Source organism: Hylobates moloch, unplaced genomic scaffold (genome assembly GCF_009828535.3).
Source record: "Hylobates moloch isolate HMO894 unplaced genomic scaffold, HMol_V3 SCAFFOLD_6, whole genome shotgun sequence".
In the NCBI taxonomy this organism is placed as follows: Eukaryota; Metazoa; Chordata; class Mammalia; order Primates; family Hylobatidae; genus Hylobates; species Hylobates moloch.
Genome location: NW_026652281.1, coordinates 51,609,377 through 51,631,368, shown reverse-complemented (window position 1 = coordinate 51,631,368; position 21,992 = coordinate 51,609,377). Strand labels below are relative to the sequence as shown.

Sequence of the window (21,992 nt, the reverse complement as noted above, 5' to 3'; positions counted from 1 at the left end):
AACGTGCTCTCCCTACATTAACCAGGCTGGACTTGAACTCCTGTGCTCAAGCAATCTTCCCCCCTCAGCTTCCCAAAGTGCTGGGATTACAGGCCTGAGCCACCCCACCTGGCCCCTTGTGCTATATACATTTATACGACTGGTAAGGCAGCATTTACACTAGCATCACCACATGAGTAATGCATTGTGCTGCAATATCATGGCTACAATATGGCTAAGCATTAGGAATTTTTCAGCTCCATTATAATCTTATGAGCCCACCTTCCTACATGCAGTCCTTGGTTGACCAAAACATCGTTATGTAACGCATGAACATTCTCAGGGTGGTCACTGTCTACTATAATCACTTGATTCTCAATAATATCTGGGTTCCATCATGTCTGGAATAAGGTGATGAATAAATTGGTTCCTACATTCAAGACCTTAGAAATTTGAGACTAGAGTAGATAATAAACATGTGAACACATACTCATGTCCAGCACTATATGGCAATTTTTAAACAATATGGCAGAGGTATTTCAGGAGAAAGTAATTCATTCTTACCAGAAATATGTAGGAAGAGGTCAGTGAGACCATCATAATGGAACTGGCTTTTGCAGGACTTGAGTAAGTAATCTGGGCAAGTATGATAAAGCAAATTGGTCCTACCATGATTTGCCTTTAGTAAAAATGGGAAACTGGAGAGAATAAAATTATGTTTCAAAAACACCAGTAAACCTGTTGTTAGATTCTAGTCTTGCCTAATGTTTTTCAATTTTTATTATTTTATACAGTTTGGACTGGATTCTAATTTTTCCTGGCTACATGTCTCCAAAATAATGTTTTCAATTTTTTTTCTTCTTTCTTTTCCTTTTTCCCCCTCACTTTTCCTAATTTGAACTCACTGAAAGCTAAGCTTTGCTTTCTCAAGGCCTTGCGAACTGAAGCTAGACAATTTAAACTTCAGAAGAGAATAATAGCAACCTATTTATATACATAAGCCACTTTCATACCTGCTTAATGTATGTATAGACTTCAGAGTAATGTGGCCTATATCGATTTTCCAGGATTGTTCTTTTGTTTGTTATTGTTTTTCTCCCTTCATCCCCCTATTTCTCTTCATAGGATATGAGACTTCACAACCTGCTAAAATGAGCTTTCCTAATAACTCGGGACCTACCCATCTAGGAATAAACCATCTTAGCCATGAGAGATCAGATGAAACCTGAGACCAGAGATTCATTTTCTTCTAAAATGCTTTCTCCAAAAGACTTTAAAAAAGAAAAGGTGGGAAATGTGAAAGGAAAATAAATATTGGGGCCCCAAAATCACTAAGCTAAAGGGAAAAGTCAAGCTGGGAACTGCTTAGGGCAAGCTTGCCTCCCATTCTATTCAAAGTTATCCTTCTGCTCGCTGAGATAAATGCATATCTGATTTTCTCCTTTGGAAAGGCTAATACTCAAAAGAATGCAATCGTTTCTCTCTCACCTACCTGTGACCTGGAAGCCCCCTCCCTGCTCGAGTTGTCCCACCTTTTTGGATGGAACCAATGTACATCTTCCGTACATTGATTGATGTCTCATGACTTCCTAAAATATATAAAAGCAAGCTGTGCCCCAACCACCTTGGGCACATGCTGTCAGGACCCCCTGAGGCTGTGTCATGGGTGCACATTTTAACCTTGAAAAAATAAACTTTCTAAGTTAACTGAGACCTGTCTCCGATATTTGGAGTTCCCAGACATTCCAAATTTTCCCTCATCTTCCTGTCTTCTTCTGAGCCCTCCACGCTCTTCCAACCTGTGCCCATTACCCAGTTCCAACATTGCGTCTGCATTATAGCAATGCCCTACTCCTCAGTACTAATTTTGTGTATTAGTCCATTATATCTGACTGCTATAAAGAACTAGCTGAGACTGGGTAATTTATAAAGAAAAGAGGTTTAATTGGCTCATGATTCCGCAGGCTGTGCAGGAAGCATAATGATTTTTGCTCAGTTTCTGTGGGTGTGCCTCGGGAAACTTACAGTCATGGCAGAAGTCAAAAGGGAAGCAGGTATGTCTTACATGGCCAGAGCAGGAGGAGAAGAGAGGTGGGGAGGTGCTACACACTTCTGAACAACCAGATCTCATGGAAACTCACTCACTCACTATCACCAGAACAGCACCAGGAGATGGTGCTGTACCGTTTATGAAGGACCACCTCCATGATCCAATCACCTCTCACCTGGCACCACCTCCAACATTGGGAATTACAATTTTGACATGAGATTTGGGTGGGAACACAGATCCAAGCCATATCATCTTTAGTACTGTTTTTATTTTTTTAATTTTTATGAGTATACAGTAGGTGTATGTATTTATGGAGTATATGAGATATTTTGATACAGGCATACAGTGCATAATCATCACATCAGGGTTAGTAGAGTATTCATCACCTCAAGCATTTATCATGTCTTCGTGTTAGAAAGATTCCAATTATAACCTTTTATTTTTAAATGTACACTAAATTATTGCTGACTGTGGTCACCCTGTTGTGCTATCAAATACTTTTATTCTATCTAACTACATTTTTGTAACCATTAAGCATACCTACCTTTCCCTCACCTCCCCACTACCTGTCCCAATCTGTGGTAACCATCATTCTACTCTCTATCTTCATGACATCAACTGTTTTAATTTTTAGAGCCCATAAATGAGTGGGAACATGCAAAGTTCATCTTTCTGTGCCTGGCTTATTTCACTTAACATAAAGTCTTCCCGTACCATATATGTCATTGCAAATGACAGGATCTCATTCTTTTCTATGGCTGATTAGTACTCCATTGTATTTATGTGCCATATTTTCTTTATCCATTTGTCTGTTGGTGGACACATAGGTTACTTCCAAATCTTGACTACTGTAAATAGTACTGCAATAAACATGGATGCAGATATTTCTTTGATACTGATTTTTCTTTTAGGTATACGCCTGGCAGTGGGACTGCTGAATAATATGGTAGCTCTATTTTCAGTTTTTTAGAAACCTCCATACTGCTGTCCATAGTAGTTGTACTAATTTACACTCCTACCAACAGTGTACATAGGTTTCCTTTTCTCCGCATTTTCTCCAGCATTACTATTGCCTGTCTTTGGATAAGAGCTGCATCAACTAATGGGCAAAATAACCAGCTAGCATCATAATGATAGAATCAAATTCACACATAACGATATTAACCTTAAATGTAAATGGGCTAAATGCCCCAATTAAAAGACACAGACTGACAAATTGGATCAGAGTCAAGAACCATCGGTGTGCTGTATTCAGGAGACCCATCTCATGTGCAAAGACACACATAAGCTTAAAATAAAGGGATGAAGGAATATTTACCAAGCAAATGGAAAGCAAAAAAAAAGCAGGGGTTGCAATCCTAGTCTCTGATAAAACAGACTTTAAACTAACAAAGATAAAAAAAGACAAAGAAAAATATTACATAATGGTAAAGAGATCAATGCAACAAGAAGAGCTAACTATCCTAAATATATATGCACCCAATATAGGAGCACCCAGATTCATAAAGCAAGTTCTTAGAGACCTACAAAGAGACTTAGACTCCCACACAATAATAATGGGAGATTTTAACATCCCACTGTCAATATTAGACAGATCAATGAGACAGAAAATTAACAAGAGTATTCAGGACTTGAACTCAGCTCTGGACCAAGTGGACCTAATAGACATCTACAGAACCCTCCACCCCAAATCAACACAATATACATTCTTCTCAGCAACACTTCACACTTATTCTAAAATTGAGCACATAATTGGAAGTAAAACACTCCTCAGCAAATGAAAAAGAACTGAAATCATAACAAACAGTCTCTCAGACCACATTGCAATCAAATTAGAACTCAGGATTAAGAAACTCACTCGAAACTGCACAACTACATGGAAACTGAACAACCTGCTCCTGAGTGACTACTGGGTAAATAACAAAATTAAGGCAGAAATAAATAAGTTCTTTGAAACCAAGGAGAATAAAGACACAATGTACCAGAAAGCAGTGTTTAGAGGGAAATTTATAGCACTAAATGCCCATAGGAGAAAGCAGAAAAGATCTCTAAAAAAATTTATAAATTAGCCAGGTGTGGTGGTGCACACCTGTAGTCTCAGCTACTTGAGAGGCTGAGGTGGGAGAATTGCTTGGGCCAGGAGGTCAAGGCTACAGTGAGCTGTGATCATAGGACTGCACTCCAGCCTGGGTGACAGAGTGAGATTCTGTTTTAAAATAAAATAAAAGGAAAGGAAAGGAAAATATTATTGAATCCGTATTTTGAAACTTGCCAACCAAAAATAGCCCTTGATCAGACAATTCACAGCCAAATTCTACCAGACATACAAAGAAGAGCTAGTACCAATCCTACTGAAACTATCCCAAAAAATCAAGGAGGAGGGATTCCTTCCTAACTTGTTCTATGAAACAAGTATCATCCTGACATGAAAATCTGGCAAGGATACACACACACACACACACACACACAAACACACACAAACACACACACACACAGAGGCCAATATCCTTCATGAACATAGATGCAAAAAATCCTTAATGAAATACTAGCAAATTGAATACAGCAATACTTCAAAAAGATAATTCACCACAATCAATCAAGTGGGCTTGATTCCTGGGATGCAGGGATGGTTCAACATATGTGATATAGTTTGGATCTGTGTCCCCACCCAAATTTCATGTGGAATTGTAATCCCCTGTATTGGAGGTGGGGCCTGGTGGGAGGTGATTTGATCATGGGGGCAAGTTTCTCATGAACAGTTTAGCACCATCCCTTTGGTGCTGTTCTCATGATAGTGAGTGAGTTCTGACAAGATCTGGTTGTTAAAAAGTGTGTGGCACCTTCTCCCTCTCTCTCTTCCTCCTGATCTGGCCATGTAGGATGTGCCTGCTTCTTTTTCATCTTCCACCATGACTGTAAGTTTCCTGAGGCCTCCCCAGAAGCCATCAAGCTTCTTGTACAGCCAGTGGAATCGTAAGCCAATTAAACCTCTTTTCTTTATAAAGTACCCAGTCTCAGGTATGTCTTCATGCAGTACAAGAACAGACTAATACAATATGCAAATCAATAAATGTGGTTCACCACACAAACAGAATTAAAAACAATAACCATATGATTATCTCAATAGATACAAAAAGGCATTCGATAAAATCCAACATCTTTTCATGACAAAAATCCTCAAGAAAGTAGGCATCAAAGGAACATACCTCAAAATAACAACAGCCATCTTCAACAAACCCACGATGAACATCATACTGAATGGACCAAAGTTGAAAACATTTCCCTCAAGAGCTAGAACAAGATGAGGATATCCACTCTTACCACTCCTATTCAACACAGTACTAGAAGTCCTAGCCGGAGCAATCAGGCAAAAGAAAGAAATAAAAGGCACCCAAATGGTAAAGAGGAAGTCAAATTATTTCTGTTAATTGACAATATGATTCTACACCTAGAAAACCCTCAAGATTCCTACAAAAGAATCCCAGACCTGATAGAAAACTTCAGTAAAGTTTCAGGGAACAAAATCAATGTACAAAAATCAGTAGCATTTATATACTCCAGGACATTGAAGCTGAGAACCAAATTAAGAACATAATCCCATTTACAATAGCCACACACACACACACACACACACACACACACACACACAGTTAGGAATGCGTCTAACCATGGAGTGGAAAGATGTCTGCAAAGAGCACTACAAAACAGTGACGGAAGAAATCATAGATGACACAAACATGGGAAAACATTCTATGTTCTAAATGTCCATACTGCCCAAAGCAATTAACAGATTTAACACAATTCCTATCAAATTACCAACATTATTTTTTCATGGAATTAGAAAAAACAATCTTAAAATTCATATAGAACCAACAGAGTCATGATAACCAAGGTAATCCTAAACAAAAAGAACAAAGACTACAGTAACCAAAACAACATGGTACTGGTGCAAAAATAGACACATAGACCCATGTAACAGAATGCAGAACCCAGAAACAGAGCCACTCATCTACAAACAACTGATCTTTAACAAAAGGTGACAAAAATAAACAATGGATAAAGGACACCCTGTTCAACAAATGGTGCTAGGAAAACTGGTTAGCCATGTGCAGAAGAATAAAACTGGACCCCTACCTCTCACCATATACAAAAATTAACTCAATATGGATTAAAGGCTTAAATGTAAGACCTCAAACTATTAAAATACTACAAGAAAGCCTAGGAAAAAAGTCTTCTGGACATGGGCCTAGGGAAAGAATTTATGCTTAAGACCTCAAAAGCAAATGTAATAAAGTTAAAAATTGAAACCTAATTAAACCAAATACTTTCTGCACAGCAAAAGGAACTATCAACAGAGTAAGGAGACAGCCTACAAAACGGGAGAAGATATTTACAAACTATACATCTGACAAAGGACCAATATTCAGAATCTATAATTAACTTAAATCAACAAGAAAAAACCATTAAAAATCGGGCATAGGATATGAACAGACACTTCTCAAAAAAAGACATACAAGCAGCCAACAAGCATATGGAAAAATGCTTGACAACACTAATAATCAGGGAAATGCAAGTCAAAGCCACATGAGATACCATCTCACACCAATCACATAGCTATTATTAAAAGGTCACAAAATAACAGATGTTGGTGAGGATGCAGAGAAAAGGGAACACCTATACACTGTCAATGGAAATGAAAATTTGTTCAGCCACTGTGGAGAGCAGTTTGGAGTTTCCTCAAAGAACTCAAAATAGCACTACAATTTGACCCAGGAATCCCATTACCATGTATCTATCCAAAGGAAAAGAAATAGTTCTACTAAAACTATTCCTGTACTTGTATGTTCATGGCAGCACTATTCACAATAGCAAAGTCATGGTGCCCAAAAATGGTGGCTTAGATAAAGAATATGAGATACTTAGACATGATGGAATACCATTCAGCCTTAAAAAGGAATGAAATCATGTCCTTTGCAGCAACATGGATGCAGCAGGAGGACATTATCCTAAGTGAATTAACACAGAAACAGAAAGTCAAATACCACATATTCTCAATTATAAGTGAGAGCTAAACATTGCATGCATATGGGCATAAGATGGGAACAATAACACTAGGGACTCCAAAACGGGGAGGGAGGAAAGAGAGCAAGAGTTGAAAAACTACTTACTGGGTACTATGTTCACTATCCGGGTGACGGGTTCAGTAGAAGCCCAAACCTCAGCATTTCATAATATATCCATGTAACAAACCTGCACACATAACCCCTGAATCTAAAATTTGAAGAAAGTAAAACAAAAACAGAGAAATCTGCACTTGTACCCCTCAAATATTAAAAATACAGGTTTAAAGAAATAAATAAGTTTTAATCTAATCAAATATATCAAAATATTTTACTTTATAATTTTGGTTTACTGGATTTTATTAATATGCTCTTTACCCTGAGATTATGCAAAAATACTTCTGCATTTTCCTCAAAATTATTTTAGTTTTGCTTCAGATGTTTAGATCTCTTATCAACCGGGTAACAATTTATCTTTGTGTATAATATAAACAAGAGGTCTAAATAAATATACGCACATATACACATACATACACACATATATACATATGTAAATACACAGTACATGTAATTTTTCTTTATGGGTAACCAATTAATGTTTATCAGTGAGCCCATGCATGTTCTATTGATTCGTAATGCCACTGCTTCATGTATTAAATTTCCAAATATGTATGAGTCTCTTTCTGAACTCTATTCTGTTCCACTGGTAAGTCATCCATCACTGTGCCAATAGCACACTGCCTGAACTACTACAGTTTTATAGTAAGTCTTGATATCTGGTAGAGTGACCCTCTCCATCTTCTTCTCTTTCAGAATTGTCTATTCCTAGCTCTGTTCTTCCATTCAAATTTTGAAATAAGCTTGTCAAGTTCAGCAATAAAAATCCAGTTGAGGTTATAATTTGAATTGCATTAGAATAGATGGATTTGAAGATGATTGACAGTTTTCTTCCTATCCTTGAACATGGTTTCATCTCTCCTTTCATTTAGATATTCTCAAAGGTCTTTCAATGAAATTTCATACTTTTTTCATATTTGCACATCCTTTGTTAGATTTAACACTAGGTACTTCAGATTTTGTAATACTACTATTTGTGCTATCTATATTTTCTGTTTAAGTCTTCACAACCCTATGAGTTAGATATTTTCATGTTCATTTTCTAGCTAAGGAAACTAAGGTCCAGAAAGATTAAGTAACTCACCACATTATCAGTAGTCAGTGATGGGCATGGGATGCAAAACAAGTTCTATCTGACCCCAAATTCTGTGTTCTTAACCTCCAATCCATACTCTGTCTTTTGATGATTGTCTTTACAGCATTTTTAAATGAAACAACTTAAGGGTATTCAAAGGCACAAAACAACAACAACAATAGTAACCACCTATCTCCCTGGAGAAAACGTTAAGTACCTCAAACTTTATTCTCTATACAAATAACCTGGGACTTCTATTACAATGTACATCTTAATCCTGTAGGTCTGGGGTGGAGCCTGCAAATATTTAGGTATTCCCAAATGTCTTTCAATGAAATTTTATACTTTTTAAAATAATTTCACATCTTTTGTTAGATTTCATACTGGGTGCTTTATACTGTTTTTTAAATTGTTGTTCATTTATCTACATTGTGAGGTAGATAACTCACAGCCCTATGAGTTAGATGTTTTATGTGTATTTTGTAATGAAGGAATCTAAGGTATAAAGTAACTAACAACATATCATCAGCAGTAAGTGACCAGATAATACTAATGCTGCTGGTCCAAGGAACTCCCTTCCAGAACCACCACTACTCTACAGCATTTTCTGGTGAGGAACCCTTTAATTAACATGATTAACTCCACCAGATGGCAGCAGAAGCTCATCATTTTGTCTCAAATGATTCCATTTCCCTCTGGATGGAGTGTTAGCTGTTGGCAAATGCCTGACTCGTTAGGTTATGGCGGTGAAGTGAATCAGAATCAGGGCCTTTCACTCCTGCTGCTGTGTGCAATCTTACCTACTACAGCGCCTCAGTGTTGACAAGGGATTTTCAGCAAAAGCATCCAGCCGGAACATGCCCACAAGCTTCTCCCAAAAACCTTATGGCAGGAGGCTTATAAATGAGAATGAAAACTGTTGTCCATGGGTTGCTTTTTCATCATAGTGAGTTCAATTTAGGCACTTAACCAAGAAAAGGAGACATGATTTGAAATGTTTGGCAAGGGATTAGAAGAGGAAATGATTCATTCACTGTGGGGAACGGGAAGCTATTCACGCAGATAAACCTGACACAGAGTCCAAAGATTCAGGGGAAATCCAAGAATAATGCCAGGAACTCACCTCCATCCAAAGCCTAGGCCAAGCCTGTCCCCAGGGGTGCCAGATTACCCCTCTTCTTCAGTGCTTTTTTGTTTATTTTTAAAAACTGAATATATATATATATATATATATATGTATGTATTTGAATTATGAAAAGGATCCATCATCTCTTACTGCTCCCACCCTAAGTTTGGTAAAGTGAGGCACCTGTCACTAAGAAGGCTAATGAGTTCATTATATTCTCCTGCCTTTTAGTTACTTAAAAGCAATAACTTGGACACTAGGGAGGCCTCAGCATTGCCTTCAGTGAGTTGTGAGTAGGCTAAAGTATAGGCAGCCCCCAACTTTCAATAGTTCGACTTAGGATTTTTGAACTTTACGATGATGCAGAAGTGATACGCATTCAGTAGAAGCTGTACTTAGAGTACCCATACAGCAATTCAATTCTGTTTTTCAATTTCAGTACACTATTCAATAAATTACATGAGATATTCAGCACTTTATTATAAAACAGGCTTTGTGTTAGATGATTTGCCCAACCACAGGCTAATGTAATTGTTGGAGCATATTTAAGGTAAGCTAGGCTAAACTATGATGTTCAGCAGCTTTGGTGTATTAAGTGCATTTTTGACTTACAATATTTTCTATTTCCAATAAGTTTATCCCATCGTAAGTCAAAGAGCAGCTGTACAGGATGGCATTTGTCAGTCCCTAGGCAGGTCTCACTTCCTCCTCTCCCCTTACTGTGCCGTAACCGTCTCTCCCATTGAGTCAGTCAGCACTGTCTGTGCTGCTGCACAGGGCTGTCTCCCAGAGTGTGCTCACATAGTCCAGTCTATCAGATTGCTTTGCTAATGTGCCAATGGCAACAGGGAGAATGAAACAGACAAGGATTGTGTGGGCTGTCCTTGGCTGAGACGCACATTGAGGGAGAATTCAACCTGCCCTACCACTCCAGGCCCCAGGCAAGCAGGCCAGGGAGCCTAAGAGGGGTCAGGTGGAGGTGTATGGTAGTGAGTAGGGAATCAGGAGATTATCAGCGGTGCTATTAATTAATGGTTCTTGCTTGAAGCATTTGCTGGGAAAGAGGGGTCCTGAGAACAGGTCCATGCCACTGAGACTCAGTGACTCATACTAGGGCAAGTGTAAATGTTCTTGTATTAGGGTTCTCTTGACAACCAGAACTAATAGGATGAATATATATTAGAGTTTATTAAGGAGTATTAACTCACATGATCACAAGATCCTACAATCGGCCGTCTGCAAGCTGAGGAGAAAGGAAGACAGTCTGAGTCCTAAAACTGAAGAACTGGGAGTCCAGTGTTCAAGGGCAGGAAGGATCCAGCACAGGAGAAAGATGTAGGCCAGGAGGCTAGGCCAGTCTAGTCTTTTCACGTTTTTCTGCCTGTTTTATATTCCAGCCACGCTGGCAGCTGATTAGATGGTGTTCACCCAGATTAAGGGTGGGTCTGTCTTTCAGAGCCCACTGACTCAAACGTTAATCTTCTTTGGCAACACCCTCACAGATACACCCAGGATCAATACTTTGCATCCTTCAATCCAATCAAGTTGACACTCAGTATTAACCATCACAGTTTACATCTCGGGCTCCAAGTGTTAAATCTTCATCCATAGCTCTAGAAGATGTTCATCTAAGCATGGAAGTGATGCTCTGTAGGGCAGTGTCCTAAGGGAGCCCCTCCCTTAACCCTTCTCCAGCCTGTGAGGTCCAACTGAAGAGTCAGAGACAGAAAGCAACCAAGTAGGTTCCTCCTGACAAGAAGCTTCTAGAAGTCAGGAATTCCAGCCTCATGTATGGCCACCATCCACTTTAGTGCCTGGGACATTGATGCAGCACAGACTGTGTTGCTAACTAACTTGCATGTATCATCACACTCCATCCTCACCAAGATTCTCTGAGGTAGGCACTGGTACCACCTTCACTTTACAGGGAAGAGAACAGCAGCTTAGCAGGTTAGGCTACTTCTCCAAAAGCATGTGGCTACAGGATGTGGAGTTGGGGTATGAACTTAAAACTGAGGTCCAGGGTCCAATGTGTGGCCTCTTAGACACCAAGCTCTCTCTCTCTCTCTCTCTATATATATATATATATGTGCACACATATACATATACACCAGAAATAAAACACCAATCATCTTGGCCACTGGCCAACATTATCAAAAAAATTTTTGGTAGTGGGCTTTGGACCCCAGGACTCTTTTCTCTGAGTCCGAAGCCTCTGGTTCTCTCATGGCAGGGCAGGGCATGGTGCCCTGGAGCTTCAAGCCGCACTTGCCTGTTGCTGCTGTGACCACATCTTTCTTATGGCTCTGTCTTAATCCGTTGACACATCAAGGCCATTGCTTGAATCATAGGCTAACACACTGGGACAGGTTGCTACTGTGAATCACTTTATAAAATAAAGACACCTTTTATTGAAAAATTCCCAAGTTGATTTTTTGTTAATTCTACACCAGTGATTTTCAAGTATTTCTAAATCACTGACTGCTCTGAGAATGTAGTAAAAGCTACAGACTCTTGCCCTATAAAAGATCACACACATACACAACAGGGCACACAACTTTAGGTAGGGTTCATTTATCAGCACCCTGTCAAAACGTACCAATCAGCTCTCTGTAAAATGGACCAATCAGCTCTCCCTAAAATGGACCAATCAGCTCTCTGTAAAATGGACCAATCAGCAGCATGTGGGTGGGGCCAGATAAGGGAATAAAAGCAGGCCGCCCGAGCCAGCAGCAGCAACCTGGCGGGGTCCCCTTCCACGCTGTGGAAGCGTTGTTCTTTCGCTCTTTGCAATAAGTCTTGCTGCTCCTCACTCTTTGGGTCTGCACTGCCTTTATGAGCTGTAACACTCACCGAGAAGGTCTGCCAGGGAGAACACTAACCCACCAGAAGGAAGAAACTCCGAACACGTCCAAAACATCAGAAGGAAGAAACTCCGGACACACCGTCTTTAAGAACTGTAACACTCACCGCGAGGGTCCGTGGCTTCATTCCTCAAGTCAGTGAGACCAAGAACCCACCAATTTCCGACACATTAGCATTACAAGTCCTGCATCTGAAGAAAACGCTCAGTCCTAGGCAAACCAGTACGGTGGGTTACCTGACTTGAATTGGGTTCTGTACCTCACTAAACAAGTGACATTGGGCAAGATGTTAAATCTCTCCGAGCTCAGGTTTCCACTTATGTAAAATAAAGACAATACCCATATGTTTCAGGGCTTTCATGAAGATTACATTAGAGACAATGTATGTTAAATGACAATGCATGTTAATTTGCAGGCAGGCAGTAAGGAGAATGGCAATCTATTACTGCTGTTGTTATGACCAGAAGGCCAGGCTCTGGCAGTTATTCAGTGCTACTGAAATTCCTGCAATTCTCTCCTCTATTGTCCTCTAGAGCCTCTAGGGCAACAATCATATGCCCCAATCCAAAATTAGTCATCAGGAGTAGGAGGACAGCCTCATGATAAAAAGGTGATGCAGGTAAAGCCAGTTCTTTTTTTTTTTTTTTTTTGGTATGTAATTGACTTACAATTTATTGGCTTTGTGATGGTATAAAAGTGATACACATTCAGTCGAAATTGTAGTTAAAATTTTGAATTTTGATCTTTTCTGGGGCTAGCAGTATGCTTCATGATCTTTCTTGTGATGCTGGGCAGCAGCAGTGAGTTGCAGCTCCGAGTCAGCCATGATATCATGAGGGTAAATAACCAGTACTCTGCAGTGTACTCTGTACCAGATGATTTTGTCCAACTGTAGGCTAATGTAAGTTCTGAACACCTTTAAGGTATGCTAGGTTAAGCTAGGATGTTCAGTAGGTTAGATGTATTAAATACATTTTTGACTTATGATATTTATCAAGACATAACCTCATTGTAAGTTAAGCAGCATAAAAAAAAAGAAAAAAAAATTCACCATTTTACTATCTTGGAGAGTGAACAAGAGAGCTACTACTACTTAGGAAAAATTTTAAGCCCAAATGTTTAAATGTATTGGCATAGCTTTTAGGGAGATTACTTTGCAATTATTTTAAATGCTCTTCTTTCTTCAAAGAAAAAGCACAAACGGTATTTATAAAGCACATTGCCATTCAGTAAAGCTCCTTCCTCAAAGAAATTAGGTGATTTCAGTCACCGTATGTGGTTTGAGTCCATCTAAGTATAAACTTAACATTTCTAGTAAATTAGTACCCTTGTTTTGTAAAAAGTACAAGTCAAAGCCAGTTCTTAACTCTCCTCTTCTGAATCTTGTTTCTTTCTCCTACCCCTTCTTCAACCTCCTCGCAGATACCTCAAGTTCCCACGTCTTCCACCTCAAAATTTGCCCTGAGGAAAGGGGTTAAGCGTCCTTTGTACTTGGAGTGATTTCAAAGAGACTCCTGTGTCTGCATTTTAAATCTCTTGTCTTGTAGAAGAAAGGTTTTGTCTCTCATTAAAGGAAATTCACACACCACAGAGGTTGACTCTTTGGTGGCTATATCAGTTCAGCTAGGTTCAGCTGCCCATGTGAGAAAATATAAAATCATAGCAATTTAATCAAGATGGAGGTTTCTTTCTGTCACATATAAGGGCAGGTATATTAGTCCGTTCTCATGCTGCTATAAAGAAATACTTGAGACTGGGTAATTTATAAAGGAGAGAGGTTTAATTGACTCGCAGCTCTGCATGGCTGAGGAGGCCTCAGGAAACTTACAATCATGGTGGAAGGGGAAGCAGGCATGTCTCATATCGCAGCAGGAGAGAGAGAGTGTGTGTGAAGGAGAAACTATCAAACACTTACGAAACCATCAGATTTTATGAGAACTCACTCAGTATCATGAGAACAGCATGAAGGAAACTGCTCCCATGAGCCAATCACCTCCCACCTGATCCCTCCCTCCACACATAGGGATTATGAGGATTACAATTCAAGATGAGATTTGGGTGGGGACACAGAGCCAAACCATATCAGCAGGTGTGGCAGTTTCACAGCCATCACCCCTGATATGAACCATTGCATCTTCAGTCTTTGTCTCCTATCTTACTGTTGGCATCCTTCTGGAAGGTCACTTCCTGTTCCAAGAAGACTGCTGAAGCTGCAATAATGATAGGTCATTTAAGACCATAAGAAAGGGAAACTGAAAGGGGGCAGAGGAATACCTGCTGACTGAGTTAGAGTTAGCATTCTTTTTTTTTCTTTTTTTCTTTTTTTTTTTTTTGAGATGGAGTCTCACTCTGTTGCCCAGGCTGGAGTGCAGTGGTGCAATCTCGGCTCACTGCAACCTCCGGCTCACTGCAACCTCCGCCTCCCTGGTTCAAAGGATTCTTCTGCCTCAGCCTCCTGAGCAGCTGGGATTACAGGCACCCACCACCACACCTGGCTAATTTTTGTATTTTTAGTAGAGACAAGGTTTCACCATGTTGGCCAGGATGGTCTCGATCTCCTGACCTCGTGATCCACCCACCTCGGCCTCCCAAAGTTCTGGGATTACAGATGTGAGCCACTGCGCCTGGCCTGAGTTAGCATTCTTTAAGCAGCCTTTTCCCAAAGCCCATGAAACACTTAGGTTTGTGTCTCATTGGCCAGAGCTTAATGATGTGGTCACTACTAGCTGCCGATGATTTTGAGAAATATACTCTCCTCTGGGTGAATTTCAGCCTTACATAAAATCTGGCTGCAGACACTAAGGGAGAAAGAGAGAATGCATGTAGAAAATACACCAAATGGTCAGCTGTCACTGGTGAAAGCTTCTGTTTCCCTGGATGTTGGTTGATAAGTGACATGAGGCCAGGATCACTATAGCTGAAGATCTTTCTGTCCCTCAATGCTCGTGAGCAGCCCCACATTGAAGCACTTCTCAGGGACTAATAAAATAATGAAGAGAGTTATGCTAGTATTGGAGAAGTTTGGGTTCAATTATTAGCCAATGGGTCTGATGTCCAAAGGATGTTCTGTCTCAAGATTTAAAAACTTTATGTAGTCTTTTTACATATCAAAGGGTTTAAAAATTCATATATTTTCTGAAGATTCTATTTACAGTTTCTTACTTGCTATTCAACGGCATAATGAAATTAACTTCTTAAGAAGTTAAGGACTTATGGCACTCTTAAGAACAGAGGTTATTTCCGTTCCAACATTTATTGATCATGACTCACATGGGAAATATGAAATGACCAATTAACCTTCAGCTCATGATTTAGAATTAGTAATACAGTGATAGCTGATTGCTGAGTGAAAAATAAATCTTATGGGACAATTTCTAGCATGTCCAACAAACAGTAAATCATTTCAACTTAGTTGCGAGGTACAAACAGGAGCTAGAATTTCTCAGCTAACTTTGCATGGTGTGGGTACAATCCATACAGTACTGAGCCTGGCCCCAAATATGCTCTTCTGATTCTTCTTCCATGGATACATGATTCTCTCTAACATTGAGGTTTCATCTAGAAGTACAGGCAACAAAGTAAAACATCCTTACAGCTAAAAATAGCGATGAGACGTAACTGCCAGAGTTGGCTCCACAAGTACAACAGCTCTGACCCATGATGAAAGCACCACTAGATATTTCAGTCTGATTGACCGGAAAGAGAGTAGGAAACCTTAAGTGCCCTCAAGAGCTTCTACTTATTAAAGGGAAACATTGAAAACAAAGCAAACCATTGGGTATATTCATTTTAAACTGAAAAACAGGAATGGACAGGCCTTTTTCTCAACGGAGAAAAGAGAATTTTGAAAAATACAAGCAGTTGCCATTTCTTTGCCCATCCTTTGCGAAGCCCTCTAGAAGGAGACGGTATGTGGGTAGCATCAATAGTGATTACAATACATTATGTTGATGGAGGAGTGCTTAGTGCTGGCTGCCTTCTGACTCAAAGCAGTCATGTCCACTTGTGTCATTTAGCGGAATGCCCTATGATATGAGGAATAGAAATTGTTTTCCCTCCACAAATCGATTGTATGTCTTGTATTTCATAAATTACATTATATCCAATGTACCTCAATAATTTTTTTTTTTGAGACAGAGTCTTTCTCTGTCACCCAGGCTGGAGTACAATGGCATGATCTTGGCTTACTGCAACCTCCACTTTCCGGGTTCAAGCTATTCTTCTTTTTTTTTTTTATTATACTTTAGGTTTTAGGGTACATGTACACAATGTGCAGGTTTGTTACATATGTATCCATGTGCCATGTTGATTTCCTGCACTCATTAACTCGTCATTTAGCATTAGGTATATCTCCTCATGCTGTCCCTCCCCCCTCCCCCAACCCCACAACAGTCCCCGGAGTGTGATGTTCCCCTTCCTGTGTCCATGAGTTCTCATTGTTCAATTCCCACCTATGAGTGAGAACATGCGGTGTTTGGTTTTTTGTCCTTGCGATAGTTTACTGAGAATGATGTTTTCCAGTTTCATCCATGTCCCTACAAAGGACATGAACTCATCCTTTTTTATGGCTGCATAGTATTCCATGGTGTATATGTGCCACATTTTCTTAATCCAGTCTATCGTTGTTGGACATTTGGGTTGGTTCCAACTCTTTGCTATTGTGAATAGTGCCGCAATAAACATACGTGTGCATGTGTCTTTATAGCAGCATGATTTATAGTCCTTTGGGTATATACCCAGTAATGGGATGGCTGGGTCAAATGGTATTTCTAGTTCTAAGTCCCTGAGGAATCGCCACACTGACTTCCACAATGGTTGAACTAGTTTACAGTCCCACCAACAGTGTAAAAGTGTTCCTATTTCTCCACATCCTCTCCAGCACCTGTTGTTTCCTGATTTTTTAATGATGGCCTTTCTAACTGGTGTGAGATGGTATCTCACTGTGGTTTTGATTTGCATTTCTCTGATGGCCAGTGATGATGAGCATTTCTTCATGTGTTTTCTGGCTGCATAAATGTCTTCTTTTGAGAAGTGTCTGTTCATGTCCTTTGCCCACTTTTTGATGGGGTTGTTTGTTTTTTTCTTGTAAATTTGTTGGAGTTCATTGTAGATTCTGGATATTAGCCCTTTGTCAGATGAGCAGGTTGCAAAAATTTTCTCCCATTCTGTAGGTTGCCTGTTCACTCTGATGGTAGTTTCTTTTGCTGTGCAGAAGCTCTTTAGTTTAATGAGATCCCATTTGTCGATTTTGGCTTTTGTTGCCATTGCTTTTGGTGTTTTAGACATGAAGTCCTTGCCCACGCCTATGGCCTGAATGGTATTGCCTAGGTTTTCTTGTAGGATTTTAATGGTTTTAGGTCTGACATTTAAGTCTTTAATCCATCTTGAATTAATTTTTGTATAAGGTGTAAGGAAGGGATCCAGTTTCAGCTTTCTACATATGGCTAGCCAGTTTTCCCAGCACCATTTATTAAATAGGGAATCCTTTCCCCATTTCTTGTTTTTGTCAGGTTTGTCAAAGATCAAATAGTTGTAGATATGCGGCATCATTTCTGAGGGCTCTGTTCTGTTCCATTGATCTATATCTCTGTTGTGGTACCAGTACCATGCTGTTTTGGTTACTGTAGCCTTGTAGTATAGTTTGAAGTCAGGTAGCGTGATGCCTCCAGCTTTGTTCTTTTGGCTTAGGATTGACTTGGCAATGCGGGCTCTTTTTTGGTTCCATGTGAACTTTAAAGTAGTTTTTTCCAATTCTGTGAAGAAAGTCATTGGTAGCTTGATGGGGATGGCATTGAATCTATAAATTACCTTGGGCAGTATGGCCATTTTCACGATATTGATTCTTTCAACCCATGAGCATGGAATGTTCTTCCATTTGTTTGTATCCTCTTTTATTTCATTGAGCAGTGGTTTGTAGTTCTCCTTGAAGAGGTCCTTCACATCCCTTGTAAGTTGGATTCCTAGGTATTTTATTCTCTTTGAAGCAATTGTGAATGGGAGTTCACTCATGATTTGGCTCTCTGTTTGTCTGTGATTGGTGTACAAGAATACTTTTGATTTTTATACATTGATTTTGTATCCTGAGACTTTGCTGAAGTTGCTAATCAGCTTAAGGAGATTTTGGGCTGAGACAATGGGGTTTTCTATATCAAGCTATTCTTCTGCTTCAGCCTCCTGAGTAGCTGGGACTACAGGTGCACACCACCACACCTGGCTAATTTTTGTATTTTTAGTAGAGACAGGGTTTCACCATATATTGGCCAGGCTGGTCTCAAACTCCTGACCTCGTGATCTGCCCTCCTTGGCCTCCCAAAGATCTGGGATTACAGGCATGAGCCACTGCACCCAGCCTACCTCAATAATTTTTATAACCTGGTACCCTTTTCTGTTCTCTGCTGTGATTTTGTCTTAGTGACAGGTCACAAACTCTAAAACACAATAATGGCATTTTTTTTTTCATGAGTTCAAAAGCAACCTGTTAAGTGAACATTAAAGCTACCTGCCACTGCTAAATTCATAACATCAATACATGTGCATGAGCATGGAGCCCTTGAATTTATTCTTTCAAAAGCCAATAATAATAATAGCTGCCCAGTAAAGTGCCCAGTTTGAGCCCAGACACTCTAGAGATAGTTTTACATTCATATTCTTATTTAATTTTAAGGGAGGATTTACATCATTTTTCAGAAGGGGAGAGTGAAGATTACAGTCTTACAGATATTAAGTGCCAGTGTCATTTAAATCTGGGTCTGTCTGAATGCAATCCCAGACACTTTGCTCCTGTTTGCCTCATGAAGGTTGAAATTCCTTTCTCTTCTGACATTATTTTAGCATACCTTATTGGAAGAAAAGGGGAGACATGTTAGGGGTTTTTTATTTTAGGATTATAATAATTTTGTTAATTTCTTTTTCCAAAACAGTGCCTGGCTCTGTTTCCCAGTGGCACAATCACAAGCTCACTGCAGCCTCAACCTCCCAGGCTCAAGTGATCCTCCTGCCTCAGCCTCTCATCTGGCTGCAACCACAGGTGCATGCCACTACACCTGGCTATTTTTTTTAATTTCACGGAGAGATGAGATTTTGCCATGTTGCCCAGGCTGGTCTCAAACTCCGAGACTCAAGTGATCCTCCCACCTCACCTTCCCAAAGTGCTAGGATTATAGGTGGGAGCCACTGTGCCTGGCCAATTTTGTTAATTTTTAAATGAAATCTAAGCTATGTTATTTTGGCCAGATCTAAGTAGCACTCAAAGTGTTCTGCACATCTTTCTAGATTATAACTGGATCTATCTTTTATCCATGTGCTACACCAGGGCACTCTGCAAATGTTTTCAGTGTAATGAGAAAATAACCATAACTAATTCAAGGGAACAGTGTTCTGATACCCACTCTGTGTTATGGTGTTTGGGGGGTTTGCTTTTGGTTTTGTCTACGCACACCTTACTATGGGAAAGAAGCAACTATCCTTAGTCAGACAGTGGAGTGTTTCAACACACTAAGCACATGGCATTGAACAAGTGTAGAAGAGTCTGGGAAAATAGGGTGAATAGTGTGATTCCAATCTTGTGTGTGTGTGAACACACAAACTAACACATGTCCAGTTTGTTTTATAATATTTGCATGTAATGATCTGGAAGGAATTATAGCAGAGTTATAACAATGGTTACCACTGAATGTTAGGAGTATTTTTCTTTTTCCTTTTTGCTTCCTTCTAAATAGTGCTAAAATAAATGAGTACTGCTAATATAATGCCCCACAAAAATAGTATTTTTAATGGGCATGAAAATTCTCAAAGCAAAGAATGGGTGGCTGGGGGCACTGTCACGTGTCATGAGGCTTCTTAGCATTACACCCATCCCTTGTTTATGAATGCGGTCATTAATAATAAAGAGGTATCTCTTTGCCAGTTTTTCATTAGCTGGAAAGATAAACTGGTCTCAATAAAACAATAAAGCCAACAGGTTTCCCGTAGGGCATTACCATGAACCAGCGCCATTTAATAAGCAAATATTCTCATTCTCTTTGTGTAGCTTTGTGTTTGTGTTTCCTTTGTGCAAGGATTGTTACTAGAGATAAGAAATCAAGGCATCATTTTGGTTATCTATTTCCATGGCAACACATGGATTCAAGTAAGAGTCCTTGGCATTGTTGCTATTTGTTGTGTGGCATTGTTGCTATTTGTTGTTTGCCATTTTTACAGACATATGACTCTTCTAAATAAGAAAGGTTAATTCCCTGTGATGATGCCTTAGAAACGAGGTGCACTTTTGGCTCTTTGAACTCTCATTAATATCCATAATTCTGTGAGCAGCAATAAAGAGTGCCAGTACACTGCAAATATCATTTTTTTCATCACAATTTTCTCTCAAAGGGTCACAAAACAAACATCTGTTTAGGACTACTAGTTAGTATAGAGTGTGACAATAATGATGTTTCTTGTTAAATTTTATTCTCTCTCTTTCTCTCTCCCTCTCTCTCTCTCTCTCATACGCACACTTAGAAAGTAGAATATGAATTCCCCTTTATCTTTACTGAACTGGAATAGACCAAAATTGTGTCCAAAATGTTTTCTTGTAATGTTTTCTAGATAAATACTTGAAACTAGCAGCGAAGTTGTATAGAAAGCGAGGAGGCAGAATTCTCTTCCCAATTTTGCCACCATATCTGGTGTCTTGGGCATTTCCCGCATCCTCTCTGTGCTTCCAATTTCTCATCAGGGAAAAGACCTAAGCTCGTAAAAGGGAAATCAATTTTAAAGAAGAGTGAAAAGCTGTAACATTCCTAAGCAAAGGTTGCTATTGTATGCAAAATGTACTAGAAATAAAAGTGACATAATACAAAATCGCATTTTGTTTTTCTTTCTTTTTAGTCCTTTTGGGTGCATAATAATCTGTCTTGGGAAGGACAGATGGCTGACAGTCCCAGCTGCAGCTTCTTTGGATGCACTGCAGTTTTTGTGCTGAGGTCATACTTGTCGTACTTTTCCTGTCTGCTGCCTGCCACTGGCTGAGCATGGTGAAGGTAGCAGTGCAGGCCTATCCCTGCCCCTTGCAAGACACTTCCAGTGTGAACTCACTCCTCCTGGACTCCCCATCAACCCAGCTGAGACATCCAGAACTGCCTGCAGTCCGAGACCCCTGCCCAGTCTTCCTCCCATCCTCCTCAGGAGTCAGGCCTGCATTGTAGTCTGAAGGCCCTGTCCGCCTCGTCCTCCCTCTTCCCCTTTATCCTCCACAGGCACTTTCCCCTAATAAATCTCTGGCATATCTAATCTCATCCTGGCATCTGCTTCTCCAATAAGGACTGATGCACATGAGAACCTGCGCTCACACTAGTGCAAGGGGCCTGTAGCCTTTAGAGGACAGATCAGAGATCAGGCTGTCCTTTTTCGTGTGCTACCACCAATGGCCAAGGCACCATCATTGTCCACCATGATGACCTGATTCCCCTGCTGCCTCTCTTACTCCTGAGGGTGATTAAAACAAAGCATTAAATTAGGTAAGGTCTTCTCTCATCTACAGCTTCCCATCATTCTTGAAACATAATATGAATGCACCATAACTGACACAGGCCTCTTGGTCTGGATGCTGCTCCACCCTCCATCCTCATTCCTCCTGCCCTCCCTCTTCCTCACTTGGGCCTGCTTTGCCTTCAAATGCATGGATGCGCTCCCTCCTAGCAGTGTCAGTGTCCTGTTTCCTGATTCCTCTGATGAAGCCCCA

The 21,992-nt window shown here is 39.9% G+C and overlaps 1 protein-coding gene across 13 annotated transcripts in view; it reads left to right on the top strand.

Annotated features, from left to right (window-relative positions):
- Positions 1–21,992, top strand: part of CAST (calpastatin) — an 800,936-nt gene that overhangs the window by 631,395 nt on the left and 147,549 nt on the right. For 3 of the 13 annotated variants that reach the window (XM_058440702.1, XM_058440696.1, XM_058440689.1), the window contains exon 1: positions 1,151–1,266. The exons of 3 other annotated variants lie outside the window; for them this stretch is intronic. In XM_058440702.1, the coding sequence (XP_058296685.1) occupies positions 1,186–1,266 (81 nt within the window). In that variant the 5' untranslated portion in view covers positions 1,151–1,185. Of the gene's footprint in view, positions 1–1,138; positions 1,267–21,992 lie in introns of those variants that run through there. 7 more of the 13 variants (XM_058440695.1, XM_058440691.1, XM_058440700.1 and 4 more) reach the window with 5 other exon arrangements.